The sequence below is a fragment of the Urocampus carinirostris genome, chromosome 5 (assembly GCF_059441175.1).
Source record: "Urocampus carinirostris isolate Australia breed hairy pipefish chromosome 5, RoL_Ucar_1.0, whole genome shotgun sequence".
Classification (NCBI taxonomy): domain Eukaryota; kingdom Metazoa; phylum Chordata; class Actinopteri; order Syngnathiformes; family Syngnathidae; genus Urocampus; species Urocampus carinirostris.
In genome coordinates this window covers 18,468,152-18,489,014 of record NC_142353.1, presented here as the reverse complement: position 1 = coordinate 18,489,014, position 20,863 = coordinate 18,468,152, and the positions used below count along the sequence as shown (strand labels likewise).

The 20,863-nt window shown below is 37.2% G+C and overlaps 1 protein-coding gene across 2 annotated transcripts in view; it reads right to left on the bottom strand.

Moving 5' to 3' along the window:
* The window catches only part of frmd3 (FERM domain containing 3), an 88,634-nt gene that overhangs the window by 8,537 nt on the left and 59,234 nt on the right, over positions 1–20,863 (bottom strand). For both annotated transcript variants that reach the window (XM_088336069.1, XM_088336070.1), the window contains 5 exons: positions 15,658–15,746; positions 12,858–12,932; positions 11,832–11,900; positions 9,387–9,511; positions 148–376 (listed from right to left, as the gene is read on the bottom strand). In XM_088336069.1, the coding sequence (XP_088192195.1) occupies positions 148–376; positions 9,387–9,511; positions 11,832–11,900; positions 12,858–12,932; positions 15,658–15,746 (587 nt within the window). The remainder of the gene's footprint in view (positions 1–147; positions 377–9,386; positions 9,512–11,831; positions 11,901–12,857; positions 12,933–15,657; positions 15,747–20,863) is intronic.

Sequence of the window (20,863 nt, the reverse complement as noted above, 5' to 3'; positions counted from 1 at the left end):
GTTTTAGAAAACACATTTGTGAAAATTGCAACAGGAAAGTCAATGCCTTATATTAAACTTTTTAGTAGAAATGTATTCTCATAAGTGAAAAACTGTCCCCCACCAGGAAGCCCCGACAGAGCAAGAAGTAAACACAATCCAGTTAACCTGTAAGCAAGCTCAGAGATAGTCCGCTGTCCGTCGATTTCGTGGTCCTGATCCATTTGGTTCCCTGCTTCTGCTGTCTGAGGTTGAACGCTGGAGTTCTCTATGGCAAGATGGGGAGGAGGCAGGTCTGGAGCACAATTGGCACCCTCCAGGACTTGTTGATGTTCTGCAGGCATGTCTGAAGATGTGACGGGGAACAACGTGGCCGGATCCTTCACAGCCGCAAAGCCTGGTGAGTACACGTTGCGGATTTGAATCTCAATTTATGAGAAAATCATTATTGACTGAAAATTCAACCTCTGATAGGTGGACTGAAGAGGGGCAAATTCAATACAACACCACCAGTGCCTGTTTTTATTAATTAATTATCCAGTGGACCAGTGGTTCTTAGACAATGGTATGCACACCTCAGGAGTGTCTAACTCATTTTAGCTTGGAGGCCACGTGGTAGAAAGAAGCATTCCCACGGGGGCTGGACTAGTAAATTGATCCATCCACTATCTGCACCGCCTATGCTCACTAGGGCCGCGGGGGTGCTGGAGCCTATCCCAGCTATCCACGGGGAGTGGCAGGCGACGCCCTCAACTGGTTGCCAGCCAGTGGCAGAGCAAAAAGCAAAACAAGTGAATTTATTTCCACTGGTGTTTATTCAACTTTGGGAAATTTATACAAACTGCAAAGTGGCAAAAACAAATAAAAAAATTAAGTATTTTTATTTATTTTTAATGAATTTTTTTATGTGAATATGGCTACGTCGCTCTTTGGCCCGAAGACGACAATGTTTCACAGTTCAAAATATGAAACAATCGTAATTTTAGTTGTATTCATTTTTTAAATTGTGGCTATTTATTGTTTGTAATTGGCCATACATAAAACTATTGAAAAACAAATGTATAATGTCCATACCTGTCAACCTGTACGTTTTTGCAGTACAAAGTATGTTTATCATGCATTTTAAAACGTGTACGACGTACAAGAAAACCTGTACGGAAAAACGCAAATTTGTCAATTATGGGTACCATCCGGTAAACACCCACTATCACGAAACGGCAAATCAATCAAGTCAAATGAGTTCGCCGCGAGCGGTTTGATGTAGTGAAAGGAAGTCCGTCTCTTTTTAGAGAACAGGCTTTTTCGGCTCAACTCATCAAAGAGAGCCGGCTCTCAAACGGCTCACTTGCTTTGATGCATTATATTACGAATCATTATTTTTGTATAAAAAAGTTAAGAAAAAAGGAAGTATGAAAGGAGAAAATGAAAAAAGACAGGTTTGTGGTTATCCCTTTAATCAGTATATTACCAACAATAATTTAATGCAAAAAATGAATTAATAATTTGAGTAAGAAAATGTATTATTCTACTTAATTATATTTGCATGTATTTTTTCCTTCCACGGTGAACGGCCAAGCTACTTCATTTTTGAACTTTTTTTATAATAAACCTCATTCAACTCAGGATCTCACAACAAAATACTAACAATATATATGATATAACGAAACACATGTACAATATAACATGTTAAACAACATAAATAAACACGTTTGAAAATAAATATGGTGTAAGATTATTTTGTATTTTGTAAGGGAAAATACGACAGTTTGTAAGGGCATGGAGCCGTGGAGGTTGACAGGTATGAATGTCCTGTAATTTTATATTATTATACTGTATTTGTAACAATATTTTCATTTATATGGCAAATAATTGAGCACATATTAACGGATCTAATATTATTTTCTTGTTAGATTGTAATACAGTAATTAAAGCCATTTAAAGCCATTTGATTGTTTTACAGACTACTGAAAATACTGCACATTAGACACTAGAGGACGCCAAGGTGCTGTTGAAACGGGGAAGGTAACAATGATGATTCATATAGAAAGGTCTTTTTTTTAAAACGTAAAGAAAATTATTTACAACAAAATCAAAATAAAAAAACAAATACTAAACACTTTAAAGGGATAAGAGATCCACGATAAATAAGCATTTAAAAGGTGGTGCTTTTGGAAAATGACATACATTATAAGTGCTTTAGAATTCAATACAGCAATGATAAGGTAATGCATTGACATTAAGCATAGTTCCAAACCAAGTCGATAAATATGTAAGATTTTAATGTTATGTATGTAATATTGGCCTGGAGAGCATTGGGCACCACCAGGCTGTACTTGCCCCAAGACACACCACAGGAAATGACGCCCCTACAAATATTTAACATTTATAATGCTCTTTTAACTCTTAACTCTGTTAACTCTGTTGTTTCTTTCCCCTTTTTCTGAATTAAGTTTCTGCTTGGAGTATTGGATCACATAAGCAACCCAGAACTGAACCAAAAGGGCACGCTAAACCTGTGCTCATGGACAATGATAGGAGGAACCAGACCCTCAGCTGTATGAAAAAGATTTGAACGCCCAAAGTGTTCATTTGTAATTAAAAGATTAATGATTTGCCTTTAATAATAATAATAATAATAATACCTTTGTGTTGTTGTCACGATTCCTGCTAGAGATTTATTTATTTGCATGTTCAAATGACATGTGCCTATTTATTAATTAATCAATCAATTGGAGAACTTTTTCCTTTGAGTTGGCATTCATTGTTCTAAGTGTCCTAAAAAAGGTTGAAAGTTAAATATTTTGTCTATTAAGTATGTGTTAACAATTCCTAACAGCGGTCAAACAGCCCCTATCCAAGAAATGCACGTACTTGTACAAGCATCATGAACGAGCTGACAAGAATCTGCAATGATGACACAAGCCAGGAGATGGCGGCCACGAGTAAAAAAGTTCCAAATTCTGTCCAGTTCTTTTAAAGTTTTAACATCTTAATGTAAGAGACCACTAACTTGACCTTGTACTCGGACCCAGAAATGGTTAGGGGAACTCGACACAGCCGACAGAAAGAGTCAGGATGTTTACACGGCGGTTCACAGGCTGAAAACCTTACATTGTGTCACCGCAGATCACTGTCGGAATATTTTAAAATATACACTCACAATAATATGGGGCCGCTTTTGCTTGGAAGACGGACACTTGAGAATGCTGGAAAAATGACACGTGCACGCTCTTGTAGAGGAGATTTTGAGTTTCAAGGTTTGGGTTACAATTCAGGTTATTGAATGATTGCAAGGCATTTATCAAGACGACTCTTTAACTTTTACACTGAATGAAAAAAATCCATTCATATTTTTTGCCTCCTGCATTTGGCTTTCTCTTTTACAGAGAGAAGAATGGAAATGGGCCCTTGTTATTTAATCTCTACTTGTGATTGACAAAGTTAGAGACGGTATGACTCTGCCATACACCCACCAACGCCACAACATGACTCAATGACACCACTTGTGTTACGACTTCACAGACGGTTTATATTGCCCCTTTAAAATGCTAATGTAGTCTAGTCAATCAGTATTAATAGCTTGCGGTATCACTTTCGAGCATGCTGCAAGTTCAAATAGCTACTCATCAACCAACAGCCTGCACCATTCTCCCTTATTCTAGTCACATTCACTCATGACACACAGTATAGTTTGCATGGGATGCTACCAAAAAGAGTGTGTGAATGACAGACACAGATACACCTTGTGCCAAGTGGTTGTCACAACAAACTATTTGCAGCTAGACAGCCAGTGCACATTTGACACTTTCCGGACATTACAGTGCGGATGCCTAAATCCAAAACAAAGGCTATAAAACACGACCATGCAAGGTGACCATCAACAATGAATGACACATACACTAAAATAGGCTACAGTATGAATATCTTAAATGCTACCTATTTGTTAACCAAAATCAAACAAACACTTATATACGCTCATTTTTAAGTACAAGAATGTCTGATGTTTGTAGCAAACCTTTGCATCAAAACCAGTAAAGAATTTAATGAGTCAGGACATACTAGTGACAGCCAAATTATTATCTGATATCGCCGCTGCTGGTTACTTCACCAAGTAGCATGAAGGCGAACCATTTAGGACTTTTTCAACACCGAGTTCCAATTTTACCGAACAAGATTTAACGTTTGCTAGTTAAGGAACACGAAATTCTACTCACAATATGAGCCACTACTAGTCTAAACTCTCATTTTCTATGTTTCCTTGTCCTTTGCCCAAGTTTCATGCGAATATTACATTGAAAAACCCGCAGGCTTCAGCTAATGGCTCTGTTTTAGAAGTCATGGGAACAGTGATTGGTCATTAACTGAAGCCAGAACAGCCATGATGTCATCTTCAGTCGACGGAATTCCCAAAGTAGCTGCCTTTAAAGTTGGATGATAACAGGTGGGTTTAGTTTAGTTTTACTCATGTTATTCCAAGAATATAGTCTTCTTCTGTTTCATGATATTCTCTCCGAAACTTTAAAAAACTCTTCCATTTGTCTAAACCCCAGGTAAACTGCTCAGGTACTCCAAGCATTCATAGTTGTCCCTGAACAAGAGTTGGACTGTTTTGACAAAAACATGTTTACCAGGGAATGTACTAAAAATCGGATGATACATGGCATACTGTAAGTTTTTAGTATTCTCCTGCATGACTATAGTTTTCTTTTGTCTTACTTGGCTCGAGTGTGTTCCTCTGCATTCCAGCACTGATTCCGGCAACCTGTCCCCCATGACCCACTAGCCGCACATACACATCCCGTGCCGTGTGGTTGGCGATTCGAAGATGGAGGCTGCGCTGGGTGGTGATCTTCACCTGGCACCTCAAAGCCTGCGCCACCGCCACCGATGATGATGACGGTGAGAGTTCCTCTGAGGACTCTGTCGGGTAGAAGACTTCAAGGGGCCCTGCTTCCCCCTCTGGCTTCTCCTTGGTCTGTGTTGTTACACTACATGTATTCGGTCGCCCCTCTGCCCCGTCCAACTCCAAACTGATCTGATCCGCATGCGTGCCGTTTCGGTGCTCCAAAGCCTCCATCTTGAGTTTGATGAAAAGCTTCGTGGTTGAAGAGATGCCCCTACATTCACTTACTGGCCAGTGTTGGACATCTGAACACAAACTCTTCAACGAACACACTTGAGGGACGGTGGACTACACTGACTCGATACATTCTCTCTCTCTGTGATCCGCAGACAAGGCAGCCCCTCGTATGAATGCCAAGCATATTAACAAAGACTGCGGTGGCATTACAGGGAGATCAACGAGAGCTCCGTGCTCCAAATATAACCAAGGGGTTCCTGGTGGGACAGGGGTGACTAATCTAACTGTGATTACAAAGTGTCAGGCCTAACCTCGGATGGGGATCATTTTCTTTTTCCTCTCTTCAAGTCGGTCTCCTTGAAGATCTTACCTAACATTTGTTCGCCCGATATGGCAAATTACCCGTTTGCAAAATGGACAACTATGTTGATATGATGTCTTGTAATGGGCGCTAATGAGCAATTTCACTTCAAATAACAGCTGTCCGTCAGTCTAAAGGATTTGGGACATGGATCGGTACAGATGACTACTCTGGATATGGTATCGTGTTATCCTCTTATTGAAGATCTTTTAAACTGGATTACAGAAAGAGAATGCAACGCTACTTTTTCAACATTGTCAATCGGTTTGTCACATTTGTTACTTTTGAAGATTCAATTTTTGGAGGGAATATAAGTTTTCATGTCGCCCAAAATCTGGCGTTTGGTATTGTGGACCACAAGCTCACTAAAAACAATGAATTGGAGTTAGTTGTAAGAGTTAATTAAAGAGCCATCGACAAGGTAATGCATACCAACTACCAAAACCTAGAGTGAAGGTATCTTTAGTATGAGAAAAAAAATCAACTTAGTGTTATCCCTAAAAGGAAGGTAGCACAAAATGTAATTTTGGATAAAAATAATGCTCCTTCTGGGAGACCTGGGCAATGGATTGGTGGACTGCTGGTTACTTTTTACCTATGTGGTATATTTTGGGACAAATACTAGCACAGGATCCATGGTGCATACACAAAACAGAATAGGATAAAAATTGTATTCATACACATGACACTGTGTCAGAAAATTCACAATTTTTCCATAGCATATGTGTGATCCAATCTTCATCGGAACACCTCTAAGTAAAAGCCCAATGTCACGGTGCGTAAGGACAGGCTGTACAAACACAACAAGGTCGACGCTGGTGCCGGGTCAGCTTCCTGCTTCTCTTCCAATGTCAGAGATTAGAGCTCTGAATATAGACGGTGATTCTAGACGTGGAGGACACTTTATCCCAGTGCCATCGCAGGCGGTTGTTGATTCTTCCGAGGTGAAGTTGTGATGGAAACAAGACTGAGCTACCCTTAAAGATCAACCAAATCCAAGCAGTGCCAAATGTAGCTTCCGATAGTTTTGCCCTTTGGTTTTCATATCTGAGATTCATGTCTTAATGAGATAATTGCTGGCAGCAGAGCAGAGAACACAGAATAAAGATGGGTCCCCATGATTACATTCTAAGATCAAGTCATGTAGGGTTAGGGTTAATAAATAATAAAAGAGCACCTTCTGAGTAACTTTAATGGAAGTATCAGTTTGTGTTTCTGTGGTAGAGCCGCAAAGGATCAGTTGTATACCTGTTAAAAAACTGTTATTTTTGTAGTGGGGTAGTCCCTCTTTTTAGCTGTTCTAACCTAACTGTAAACATTCTTCTTACAATAATGTAACTTTTTCACAAGGTATTAACGCCCAAATTCATAATATGCTCGAAATGGAGGCTTATGAGGCATCCATACATCGAGATTCACATTGGTTTCATGCAAGTAAAGAGCTAGCCTTTTAATAATTGCTTTTCAGGTGTTTAATAGTAAAGTTTATGGATATTATTTACGGGACTTAAGGCCTTGTAACATTTGTTATGCAAACAATTTTGTTTTAATAGTGTTAATTTCCCATTTGTAGTGTTTTTAAAGATTGTTGTATATGTTTTTAAATGTGTGATGTATGTCAAGCTTAACTGTTACTTGACTTGCAATTGCTCTAAAGCTTACTCTACGTTAAAGTGTTCTATCCTCGCCAACCCTGATTGGCAAAAATGTGTACGGGTCAAGCTAAAAATATATATTCTCCCCCCTAAAATCGTATACTTCGATTTTCTTTGGGGATTTTATTACATAAGTGTAAAAATAAAGGTATAAACTTAAAAGGTCAAAATCTGTAAGGGCTACCCTTTCAACCTGCGTGACTAAAATGTGAACAGTTTAAAAAAAATCTCATTCTTCCGGCAAAAATCAGATATCTGTTTGTTTTTTGTTAAAGAAGTGTAAAAAATCTGGGTGCTTGGGAAACTCCACCACTTTCCCAAGCTGCATGGAATGTCAAGGATCCTTGTTTTGCTTTCATTATTTATGTCATTTTTTCTTAGCAGGACTGCAAGACACTTGTCAAACTTCAAATTTTAAAGATTTAATTACGCCTTTATACTCATTGCTTCCTCAAAATACTTTTTAGTTTTTAAAAAAAGAAGATCTGTTGGTTGTGTTTCTCTTTTTAGCTGCTGATTCTGCCCAATGTCGAAATTCAGCAGCGGTAATCACGGAAAGGAACTATTTTGATCGCACATGCTAAATCTTTCGTCATTTATGAGATTGTGTAAACAAATGGCAAAATAAATTAATGTTTGATGAAATAAGATCATTTTCCCATAAAAAAAAATTATGTTGATCTCCTAAAACCATGGTATTGAAATATTTTAGCAAAGATTTGTATGTAGACGATAACATCTTATGACTTGACAGATATATTCTCTGTTAGGAGACCGCATCTAAATTGATTCCATAGTCAGAGTGAACCAGTATTTAAAGGGATGTAATATTTGACGACTAAACTTTGCCGTTTTGTGTAGTCCCACTGAACATGAGTGTTAAAAAGCACAAGGAAGAATACAAAATACGGAGACTCAAAGTGAGGTTTATGATTTTTGGGGTTTCCTTTTGCAGTAAGATGGCGGACAATCATGTCATCTTCATGTGCCTCATGTTATGTAAAATGAATATCAATATCTTGACATACGCATACTAAAAAAAATGCATGTTTGCACTAGCTGCCACTAAATAATACACAAGGTTCATACAAGCTTATTCCAAGATTTATTTTTTATAAAATTGTTTTGTTTATTAGCTAAGTGTATCTAATCTCACCATAGACTCATCAAGCACATGAATACCAAAGTAATTCAATTTGTCAAAACCAGTGCATTTGATTTTATTTTTGATTACGTTTGACCTTTTCATGGAACATATTCCCTTTCCTAAAAATGCATTTGACCAAACTGTCAAAACTTGTCATATGTATTATAATTATTTGTGTATAACGTGCACTCAGGCAAAACCTGCACCCCTTATTTTTATTTTATTAAAAATCGATATAACATTTTCTCAGTTCAAATTAAGCCTTGTAAGTGTAAACTTTATTGAATATATGCAGACATCAATTAAATTATTTATTGACAAAATAAACTATGTAAACAAGACCAACATAAAATTTACAACTGATTTTTTAAAATGTCCTTCAAAGTCCGATTCATTATGGGATACACCAAAGAGTTGTTGACCTTGTTGTGCTTTTTTGCGTTTCTTTCTTTCTTTCACTATCACTTTTACTTTCTGTTTACACCATTCTCCCCTGGTAGTGAATAAAAATAGTGTGACAATGGGATAAAATCGAATGCCTTTTCTTATGTCATCTAAATTACTGATGATGTAGTGGTTAATATTCAGCTCTCTCGCTGTCGCGATTCGGGTTTGATTCCGATTTCATCTAAAGTTTTGTGATTGTGTTCAAAAAACATTTTCAATTGATTAATCATTGCACAAATACGGTAATAAATATACTATCGTAAAACCTTGAGTATAAAGTGCACCCAATTGTTGAGTTATTTTCCTATATTGATATTGGTTATGACCAACATCAACCAAATACCTGGTATTTGTTTTCAGCGGACTACATCCAATATTCCAAAATCAGCCTTCATATCAAGCAGTCCATCAGGGGGTCTCTTTTATAAATTCGTAGTCAAATTCATAAACAGTTAAAAGTTTTCTACACAAATGAAGTGTTAAATATTGAAATTGTAAAACATGAACACCCAGAGACAAGTGTGCAAACATAGACATGGCCCCACACACAGAGAGGATCATGAAGAGGGTATTTTTAGCAGACACCAATGTTCGTCTCCAGAGAGACAGAAGCATCAGCTGCTCAATTGACCCTCGGACGAGCGTGTCTTCGCAAGCGGACATCATGTATGACCCCCATGCAGGATGTGACCGAGGGCAACCAAAAAATTCTCCTACTGTTTTCGGCAGCCGCCTCGTCGTACTCGTTGGGAGAGGGCAAGGCTGGTACCAGAGGTTCCATGTTCATGATAAGGTTCTTGTGACTTAATGAGCTAAAGCTTCGACTCTGACCAAACTGCACCCTGAAAAGAAAATGAAAATTTGAACCATTATTAATTATTTGAAATTTAGTGTATCATATTTATGCACTATAAGGTGCACCGGACTGTAAGGCGTATCCTCAATAAATATTTTTGGCGAACATTTTTTTATACATGAGGTACACAAGACACCAAGGCACATGAAATTGAGACAACAGCAATTGTTATCATTTGAATTTGTGTATAACCAATGGTCTCTTTATACGCTTATGGCATATATTAATGCAAAGGCATTTATTAAAACATTTCATGCAACAGGAATCAAACATGAGTAGTGGTGGTGAGATCACTGACACTTTACCACTCAAACACCAGTGGTACAGATCAAATACAGTGTAATGTATGTTACTTTGTTACTGTTTGTGTTTACGCATGGGCCCTTTAGGAAATGACATGACGCGAGGGAGGGGGGGAAGCGGCGGATACGGAAGTTTTGTTCTTTACAGTCAGTTTGAGTGTGCGCGCGAACGGTGTGAGTTCGACCAACTGTAACTCTGTGAATGTTTATACCGCGACCAAGCGCATCATTGATTATTGAAGGGCATTACAATACAAAAAGTGTTAAAGCTTATCGCATTATCACTCTATTTTTACTCATGGTGCCAGAAACACTGATTTGCATAGTGCAGTCTGTTAGGTAAAAAGTCTCTCCACTTCTTCACCTGTGGGTCAATGGCGTTTAATATGTATACGTACGTGAAAGAGTTTGTATAATATTTTGTAGAGAAGACTTTCTGTTTTTTCTATTCTCTAATTCACTGGCGAAAAAGTGGAGAGAAGGTCTAATGACTTATTGCTTGTGTATCCAGTATCCGGTATCGACCCCGTCTGTCCTGTCCTGTCCGGTATCTTGCTCCAGTATTTGGTATCGATCCCGTCCGTCCCGTCCTGTCCGGTGTCTTGCTCGTGTATCCAGTATCAGGTATCGATCCCGTCTGTTCTGTCCTGTCCGGTATCTGCTCGTGTATCCTGTATCTGGTAACGATCCTGTCTGTCATGTCCGGTTTCGATCTCGTCTGCCTCTGACTTCCTGTTTTCCCGCGTCTGACTTTTCTGTCTCACTTCTTCTGCCCAGCGATCACCGAATCACCGGCGTTTGTGTTCACACGCATGACTTCCCAATTTCCGTAAAATAAAGCTTGTGTGAAAATGTTTCACGTCTCGGTCCACCGTCTATTCCGGTTCTGACAATATTTTGAGTTGTTGTACGCTAACAAATCCCCACACGTAAGAAACAAACCCCCCTACAATCTTTTTTACATATCCGTGGCGTACAAAATCTTCTTATCTTTACTCGAATTGACCAAAACTTTGCTTAAGAAACCTTGCCACACTTTTAAACTGCTCCAAGCTGGTCTGCAGTCTAGGCCAATGTTTTTCAAGTAGTTTGCCTGGTGTCATATGATCTTGTCTATTGTGCCACAGGAAATTGACCAATTTTATCTTTGAAAAAACCATGCCATTGGTCAGTAGCTTTGTTTTTTTCCCCCAGTGATTAGCCAAGTAACTGTACAAGTAAGTAGCAGCAGATTACTATTTTTCTTTTCTTTTTATATAATAATTAACTGCTCATTAAATAATTTTATTTATTTTGTTTGACAAAGCTGTTTAAAAAAGATCAAAATATATCAAATAAAATAAAGATCTTGCACATAGTTTTGATTATTTTAATAATTTTCTTATTTCACAAAAAGGGATAATTTTTTATCTGGTAAAAGTAAATTCGATTGGCAGATTTTTTTGTGTGTGTGCTTATTTAAAGTATAGATTTTTAAAATTAAGGCAGGATAAAGATTATCGGAAAACCTCGAAAAGCAGTTTATAAATAAAGTCAAATTTAACATTAGAGCAAAATGACTAACTAAAACAAAAAACCAGTATTACTTTCTTGGCCATGGTGACCACAAATGATAAGAAAGGCTTTATACTGTCAATTGATTGAACACAATAGTTTAGGCTTAAAAAAGGGAGGAAAAACTTCTCTAAAATTCTAAAACTACATGTAGTGCACCAGTTTGTTACCTTAAAATCTGAGGAAAATAACTTAACTTGATTCAGTCAGATTTTGCTTCTTATATGTGTTCAAAACACAGTGATGTTTTTTTACAATCAAGGAAAGCAAATATATGTCGATACAGTATGTAGCTACAATGTAAGAATTGCTTATAAAGCAGTGTAAATGGTTGTTGTCACTGGGTTTGTCCAACAGCAGCAGATTGTGGGTCATATAAAAAAAAAAAAAGAATTTCTACTACATGGGTTTATACTATGTCAGCCTGCATGCAACGCGAGTTGACCTTACCTGCGCACCTCGGGTGGCTCTCTCTGAATTTTAGAGCTGGCTTCTATCACCTCCTTGGCCACTCTGCCACTGAGAAAACAGGTTTTAGAAAGTTAGGAGAGAATGGCAAAAACTACACGCCCATTTTTTAAATATACTAAAAACGCAAACCATAAGAGCACTACAGATACTTTAACAAAATTTCAAACTTATTAAACAAAAACAATCTTTTGAATGAGTAGCTTGAGATACGTGCCTTAGGTAAAATGCTATCCTGCCAAAAAGTAATAATGACAAAAAAAAAAGAATAGGTCAATGGTTTCCAAGTGAAATGTTCTCCTTCTGTTAGCAGATCACGTTGTGTATTTTGAATATAAAATAATGGCTAAAATGAGGCATTTCACATTACTTTAGTTTATGAGGACTGTTTTTTCTCATTTTAGGATAAAAAACATAAAAATATAATAAAAAAGAAATAGTAGTTTAAACTACAATATAGGACAATGTATTACGCTGTGTAACTATCTCCTTTTCAGTAATGTTCAATTAGGGGACACAAGTCTCTTGCCTCATGGTAGGTGGCGATAGTAAGACCAAAGACTGATATGGCTCACACCTCAGCCCCAAACAATAGAATTAGTGATATTATTAGCAAGCTAACAGCAAGTCGAGTTATCTAGTAATATTTTCTCATTGCATTGATAAAATATTACTTTTGTTTTGAGCTTTTATTAAAAACGAGCAGTGCATAGACTTCATTTATAAGTTAAAGTAACACTAAAATATTTTTCTATGCTGCAGTTTATATATTGCTTTATTTTACTGCCAATCAAATGATGAATAGGATTTAGGTTCATTTATTGGCACTGTAAATCTGATTTTGGCTTTCCAGACACAGGCCTATTTTTAACATCAATTAACTGCCATAGCTTGGGTGCCATCTTGTGGCACACTGGAGCATCATAGAAAATGGGCAATGACTTTATATTTTTTTTTACCACATAAAAGGTTAATTCACTCAAAATTAAAATGGAACACGCATGTCACCTGTATCTGAACCTGCTGCCCTTGAAGAAGATGTTGCTACTCGACACGGTCCTTATCTGGCTTGACTTTGCACACCTAATAGAACAAGTAGAGAGGAAGCACATGGAGGTATCGTCACATAGCATCTGTTCCACAAGCACTCAACCAAAACCTTGGCGAACAAATGTGCAAACAGCTTGAATGTTAAGACGTCAACTCAATATGAATCAAAGTAATGGATGCGTGTCTGACATATGCGATATCTTGAATCTTCCCTGCTCCTTCCAAGAAGACACTGGAGCTACTCACATAATGAGACATGAGGGCGTTTCCCCAAAACACAAACTCTAAAATTGTTTTCCCAGTATTTTTGAATGCAACCTCTACCTAAATAGACAGAATCTACACTGATTGGAATTGATTGAATAATCTTTTTAGCTTGATGGATATATTACACCGTATTTTCTGGGCTATAAAGCACACCCATAAACCCCAAATTGGCCAGAAGTTTGAAAGTGCGCCTTATAATCTGGAAATACGGTGGATAAAATTGGAAATGCATAGTTACAATTATAAGATACTGCATACGGTAACTATTCTGCCTTTGAGCAATATTCAGAGTAGTCTTTGAGTGCCCTCTTGTGGTAAACATGCAAATTGTTTGTTGCTAAACGTAAACAAAAGAGATGCGTACAAACGTTCATTGCTAATCCTCTTTTGGTTTTGCTCTGGACAATAATTATCCGTGAATATAAAACGTATTGTGGTTACTTAAATGAAGATTTTTTTTTTTTATGGTAACATTTCATACAAAATTACGTGCTCTTGTTTGAATTGTTGTTAGCATGTCTTAGCTAAGCTTAGAATATATCTGTACAGTTAGCAAGCTAACAAAACTCTTTTGTGCATTGTTTTTGGTTTTATGACGACCTTATAAGGGTAACGGTTTAGGCCATTGTTGGAATAAATAGCAACTGAAAAAGGTAGTCTTGTTATTTGGGACGTGATTCACAAGCTGTCTAGCTGGTCAAAAAAGGGATACTTCAGATTGAGGACTGCACTGTTACCATCTGAGAATGAGTGAAATCAGATATGACAATCTTATTGTAATTTTGTGTGTGTTCAATGAAATAGATCATTTTAAGATTATTTTCATGCAACCCTATAATTCCTTGCCTTATTGCCTTATAAATGAAAACTATATCACCAAAGACTGTTTTTGGGGGTTGCGCCTTATAACCCGCTGCACCCTATAGTACGGAAAATACAGTCATATATTTTGGATGTGCCTCTCCTGCTGGATTATGTGTCCGCCCAGGGACTGTTTATTTTCAATTCTTGATACTCGACTTTGGCCTCTGAGCATCAGCTGCTCCCCACTCAAGGACAGCGTTCAGCCAGGCAGGAATAAGGTAAAAGATCACAATTGTGATACAGCAAGTGAATCTTTGCTCCCTGTGAAGGCCTGATAAGCATTAGCATAAAATGAAGTATAGCCGAACTGTTACTTAGTTTCAGTTGTTAGATTTTCATTTTCTATCCAATCTTATTTGCACTGCAATATCAATCAAGTATACGAAGTGTCTTCACAATAAGAGTGTTACACCATAGTAGCCCAATCTTGCCGGCCATAGTCCCTTTCTTTGTTGACCTATGGTTGGATCCATAGCCTGCCTTTGGGAGTCCATGAGAGAGAAATCTAGACCCTGGTACCACAAGCTAGGCGACCTACACTTTTCTCGCTTCCTTATCAAACTGTCAAAACCACCCAATGGACAGAACACCATTGCGTTATAGTCAAGTGTACTGTGCCCGAGGGCTGTGTTGCTGTTTCTGAATGGGGTTTGTTTTGTGTCATATTCCGGGAGTCAGGTCATCCTGCCAGTGAATCCATCATGTCCATGTCCCTTCTGAGTTTGTATGTTTGTTTTTTTTTGGGACTTTGTGTTTGTTGTACCACACTATTGTTTGATTCAGGAGTTAGCAACCTGGAATGTTAAAAGAGCTATATTGGACCAAAACAAACAAACAAATAAATATGTCTGGAGTCGCAAAACAAATTAAAATTATATTAGCCTTAAAAAAAAGGAAACACATACTTTATCCATCTACTGTATCGCTATCGGAAAATGTTGAGAATGTTTGTCCTGTTTGTCCTACAGAAACCATATATTTTTCCATTATCAAACATTTTTGAAAAATTGCCAGGAAGCCACTTGGAAGCGTAAAAGGGTTAGAGCCGTTGGTTGCCGAACCCCTGTTTAATTAAATTACCTTCATTTGAGACCACACCCACCTCCTTGGTTCCTGTATCATACAAAACTTGACAAAAGTGTGCTTTGTTGATTTTTGCAGTCTGACAGTGATCAGCAGAGTAACTGCAATTTTCTTCCTCATCAGGAGGTGGCAGTAATACAATGTTTTGTTTGATAAACCCCAATCCCAGTGGGATATATTTTTTCTAATTGTGAGATTTTTTTAATCATTATTTTGACGCTGAAAAAGTTAATCCTATAGTAAAACTAGAGAATTTAAAAAAAAACAACATTTCAAAAATAATTTACTAAAACATTTTACCCCGATTACCTCATGAGCTTGTGTTGCCACAAAAGTGATTCATAAAAAAATTATGAAAAGTCATATAGTTAATTCAGACTAAATTATAGCTTGGAAAAAATAATAATTAAGTTTAATAAGAATTCTATCAACCGTGTGCCTTGATATTTTTTAGCCCCGAACAAGTATTGTTTGACTTAAAAATGTTGAAAAACACGTGTACAGTGACCCTGTGTTTGAGTGCATATCTGTGAGAAGGACGCACTTGTAAAAGGCTTGATTCTCCACCCCACACTTCCATAAGTGCTTACATGCGGCAGGGGTTGAGGTATGAAACGTCAACACCAGTTTCTTCTGCACACAAAAACCACAAAAGCAGAAAAAAGAGGCCATGAGCTATGGCAGAAAATCACAGAGCTTTCAATACACTGAACCTTGCTGGGCCCAGCTGCAAATTCTTCAGAATTTTGTTATAATCTTGAATAAACTTTTTTTTTTCCAAGGGGAAAAAAACCTAATCAAAGTAAATATTGAAAATAAAAAAAATGCACTGCAAAATATGAATATTATCCCATTGGCAGAGAATTTGGCATTTGATGCAAAATATTTGCACATATACTTCTTGAAAAAATAAATAAATAATAAACATCCCTTTAAGCAATACAGCATATAATTTTGGGAAAAAATACTGTAAATGAAGAAAACAATCTACCATCCACTATATAAAATAAATTTGCTTATTCTCAGTATAGATTTTCTTTTTTCTACAAAAAAGGGTCAAATATCATGAATCAATTCAATTTACTGTTAAAATCATAAAAAAAAACTCCTACCAATGGTGTTAGATTTATTTTTTGCAGTGAGTGTGACAAAGTGAGTCTGCAGGTGCTGAACTGTGAATCTGTGGTTATTCATTGGTCAGCTCACAAGAGAGTAGGACTGTGCAAAAAAAGAAACAAATGACAAAAAGAAAAACAGCTGACAACCAAAATCGTAACGTTTAAGCGTCAGTTGTTCAGTCGATGAGGTCCTAAAGGGCTCACTTTGCAGTGGATTTTCACTTGCTGGTTATTTCAAAAAATCAATTGATTCTGCTCAGTGGTTCGGTGGTAAGTTTATTCTTCTTGATTAAAAGAGGAAAGTAGTTCCGTTTTCACTATTGGAAATCTGCAAAAGAGATTGCATTGATTTTCGGGTGTTTTCCTTATTTTTATTATTATTGCTCTCTGTTGTTTGTTATTTTGACTACTATGCACTGTTTACATCATTGTCACTATTAGCCAATCATGTTGCTTTTCTTTGATTTTCATACCCCTCAGGGCTGATATGCTTTTTGTAACATATGACTTTTAATAAAAAAGAAAGAGTTCAGGAGATGACCTTTAGAACAAATTAGAATATTTGCATATTTAGGGTGTCACGGTTGCCATGGCGCCCAATTGGCCCCACCTGTGTGGCGCCAGCTACGGCTCATTGACAGATTGGCTTCCCTTCTATTTAAGCCCAGTGCTCTCACTCTTTCTTTGTCAGTCCGTCAACGAACCTCTACCCCGCAAGACGCGGGTTTTGAGCCTGTCCGGTTTCCTGCCTGCGTTTCCTGTTAGGTATCGTTCCCGTCTATTTTTGTCCTGTTTATTATTCTCTCCAGTTTTCTTTCCTGTCCAGTTTGTCCTGTTTAATTTCGATATCCTGTTACGATATCAAACCTGTCTGTCCCGTCCTGTCCGGTATCGACCCCATTGGTCTGATATCGATCTCGTGGGTCTATGGCTTCCTGCCAGACTGCTGCCTAACATGAATGACTCCCCATTTCTCGTAAAATAGAAGGCTTTTCATGCATTTGGGTTCTCCTCCGTTTTTTTGTCCTCTCCTGTTCTCCTTGCAAATTCAAAATGTAAATTGATGTCTCTTCTCCATATTTTGAGTGTTAAATAAACCAAACTTATCTGTCTGAGTTCTGTTTGATTTGACGGGTGCGTTCGTCAGAAGGAATTTTAGAAAGCTGCCTTTATTTATACTGGTGTGTATTTCTTTTCTGTGTGAGAATATGCAACGTGATGAGAGCTGTCTTGCCCGGCATGAATTATTTTTTATGGTAAATTGCTTTAGTCAATGCATCATATTTTTCCTTGTGCAAATTTGATTTCTACGAGTGTGTGGTGGTTTTAGGCAGTCCATTTTCACATTTAGCACTCTCTTTATATTGGGGGCCAGGTCATCTGCGTGTTAGCATGAAGACATTCCTTATCCTCTATAAAACTTTAATATAACTGATAGCTGTTTGTCCACTGACCACTGCAGCTCGTGAGTGGGAGCCATAAAACTTTGCATTATGACAAAAATGGAGATAAAACCCACTCACTCTCAAGAGTTCATGGTTTATTGACCACACTGACTTTTCATTTGGTTCATTTGGCCTTTAACCTATTCACATGTAACCTTATTTTTACGCGTTGCTTTGTTGATATTGTGAGTTTTGTCATCATAGATGTTGTGGTGAACTGTAGTAAGGGTTTAGCATTTTCCTTCTTCAAACCACCTCAGGTTTTTCAAACATCTGGAATGGCGATCCAAAGTGTCTCGGTCTTGGGGCACTGACTTGGGCTCCAATCCATAATGTGTGCTCTAAAGGAAGCAGAATGCCTCTCTACAATACGAATGCATTTTTTCTTTTATTTTTTGTAAGTACATCAAATTTTTCTCTAATGTTCAGAAAAAAGAACCTAAAACTACAAGATGTGGCCCACAAAAACCACCGACCTTCTTAAAGTGCTTCTGTTAGCTTGATTGCTTCATCCTAACCCCGTCACACGTCACTTTACAGATGTGTGGATTTCCACACATGCTGAAATGTGCATGTGTGTACTAGTTTCTGTGTGTACATGTATTTTCCGTTAAGTGCTGTCCTGAAACATTACAAGAGTATCGTACTGTATGTTTTTACTATAACTTTATGGTGAAAAAAAACCATAGAAACTGAAATGATTCATGAAAAGCATAAAAACAGTGTGACAGTTTAATCGGTGTTATAACATGTGAGGACAAACAGTGGCGATGAAATGCTTTAAACGATGATTAAAAAAAATAATGTACACGCCCAAACAAACAATTAACACTCTCTGAGAATTAAGCTTAAACCACAAAAAGTAGCCACGACTGTTAAGCTGCTGTCATTACAATTGGGGAAGTACCGATACCAGGTGTCAGAACCATGTTAATATCAGCTTTATCTTAAGGTATAATTTACTTTTGATGGTGGTCAATATTAGCATTTTTACAACAAGGAACTAGACAAAATCAATTAAAGGAGTAATAACTTGTTATTAAATTCATAATTTAGATTAAAATGCTTTAGGATTTAAACATATTTCTTTGATAATGTCATCAATTTTCTTTGTGGAGGAGGAAGGTAAGTTAATGTGCTACTGGTGTTGGTCTCTGGTATCTGGTATCAATACCTGCTACAGATTTGAGTGTTGTTTTGGTCTGAAAATAGTTGGAATTGAACAAACACACATTAGTATCAACAGTATATGACATGAGACTACAAAATAGGACACGGATGGACAGTAATTAGAGCCTACAACCTATATTTGACATCAATCTAAACGTGTTGCTAAACCCAATTCCATAACTTCCTTTTACAAACCAACCCACTCTGTTTTGTTTATCTTTCTTATTGTTCTTTCACTCCTTTGGTGAGGGCAAGGGAGTGATTCCTCTAGGAATAAGGAACACAATTCCTTCAAACCAGCCAAAATCCTTTTGTTTTATTGGAGTGGGGTGAAATGTATACATTATAGTTACCTGTTGCATTGTTACTTAAGTATCAGTATCAGTATTGTAAAGCATTGACGACAAGAGTTAAACATTCTTACTCCAGATAACAATTATCTGAGAAAATGATCCAAATGTAACAATGTGGAATTGATAGATTTGAGCGAAACACATAATTATTTTAAATCCACGCAAAGTGACAGCTAAGAAATTTACTGTTTCTAACCAGAGACACCATAAGCTATTCAATACCTGATAACATTGTTTTTAAGGTTCATGAAATCAAGTTTTTCCACTGTCAAACTACTTTATTTCTATGTTGAGAGATGAGCACACCCTACTAATGATTGTACTTTCTCATTGAGAGCATTGATGACATCTTGTGGCTTCTTATGCTGATTTAAGAACTGCGAGTAGGGGAGTTTTTGGTAAAACCTAAGAATGGATGATAGGAAAAAATGATGACATGCACGATATGACTACTCACCCAGAAAAATACATACACAACATAAACCAAAAAATGACATAAAGCAAATTCCTCAACGGTCTGTGTAACAGCGGATACACATGATGTGATGGCGGTGCATTGTGGTAGATCTCGTGAAGATTAGAGTAAAAAAGTGGTTTGTGGCGGTGGCCGCCTGCTTGTGTACTCACCAGTGATGACTATGTTTACAAATAGAGAAAAGAGACAGAAACACAAAGATAAAACCACGCAGCCTTCATAACATTTTAGCACAGATCCAGCACTCGGCTGGCCAGCCAACACATTGGAGACCAAACCCGACCTTTCCAATGGAGCCTTGTTCCTAATCATTCATGCGAGTCAGTCTCCAATGTCAAACATAATCAGCTGCAAAATCAAGAGGCACGACGCAGAAACGTGAGAGAAGCGTCAAAGCTGCAAAACACCCAGATGCTTATGAAAAAGTGTACCCAATCACAAGACGCCAAATTTAAATCATGCTTAATGATTGAATTCAGATAGAATTTAGTAACTTCTCGATGGAGGAGAGGAAAACGAATGAAGAGCTCACGTGGTGCGTAATATTTTTGACATTCTAATAAAACATGCTTTAAAATATCTCCATGAATTCAAAACGGAAGAGGCAATATTAAAACCGATATGGTCGGTTGCTGGCATGATCTATAAAGAGTCAGAAAAATATTTAAGATTAAGAATATAAAACAAAATATATTATGGAGAGAAGTAGATTAAAAAAACAACATATTAGGAAACAAAAAATTCAAACTAACACCACACAAGCAATTTATATATTTTAAAGTAGAATAGGATAATAACAAAGCACAACATACTTTGAAAAGTTTTTTCAAAATAAAAAGCGTCAAACACTACTGAAAAGGTTGGAAAATGGATGTATGGTGGCAACCTTTAAAAAGAAAATGGCAGTATGTTATATATTCTTGACAATAATATAAAAATACAAACTATATATAACAACAAATCTTTAATAAAATTGTTGTATTAAATATGATGAAGTAATGTAAACAATATAATGAAATATTACATACTTTAATAATGTAATATATTGTAACAAGTGTAATATCCTGGCATTGCCGGGCTAGCGTTGCCAGGCATTCTACTTGGGCGAGGTTGTTGGGGCCGTGGTTTGTTGGAAAAGCGCCAGGGAGACACCAGGGAGTGCCAAAGGGCCACATGGTAGCTCCAGAGC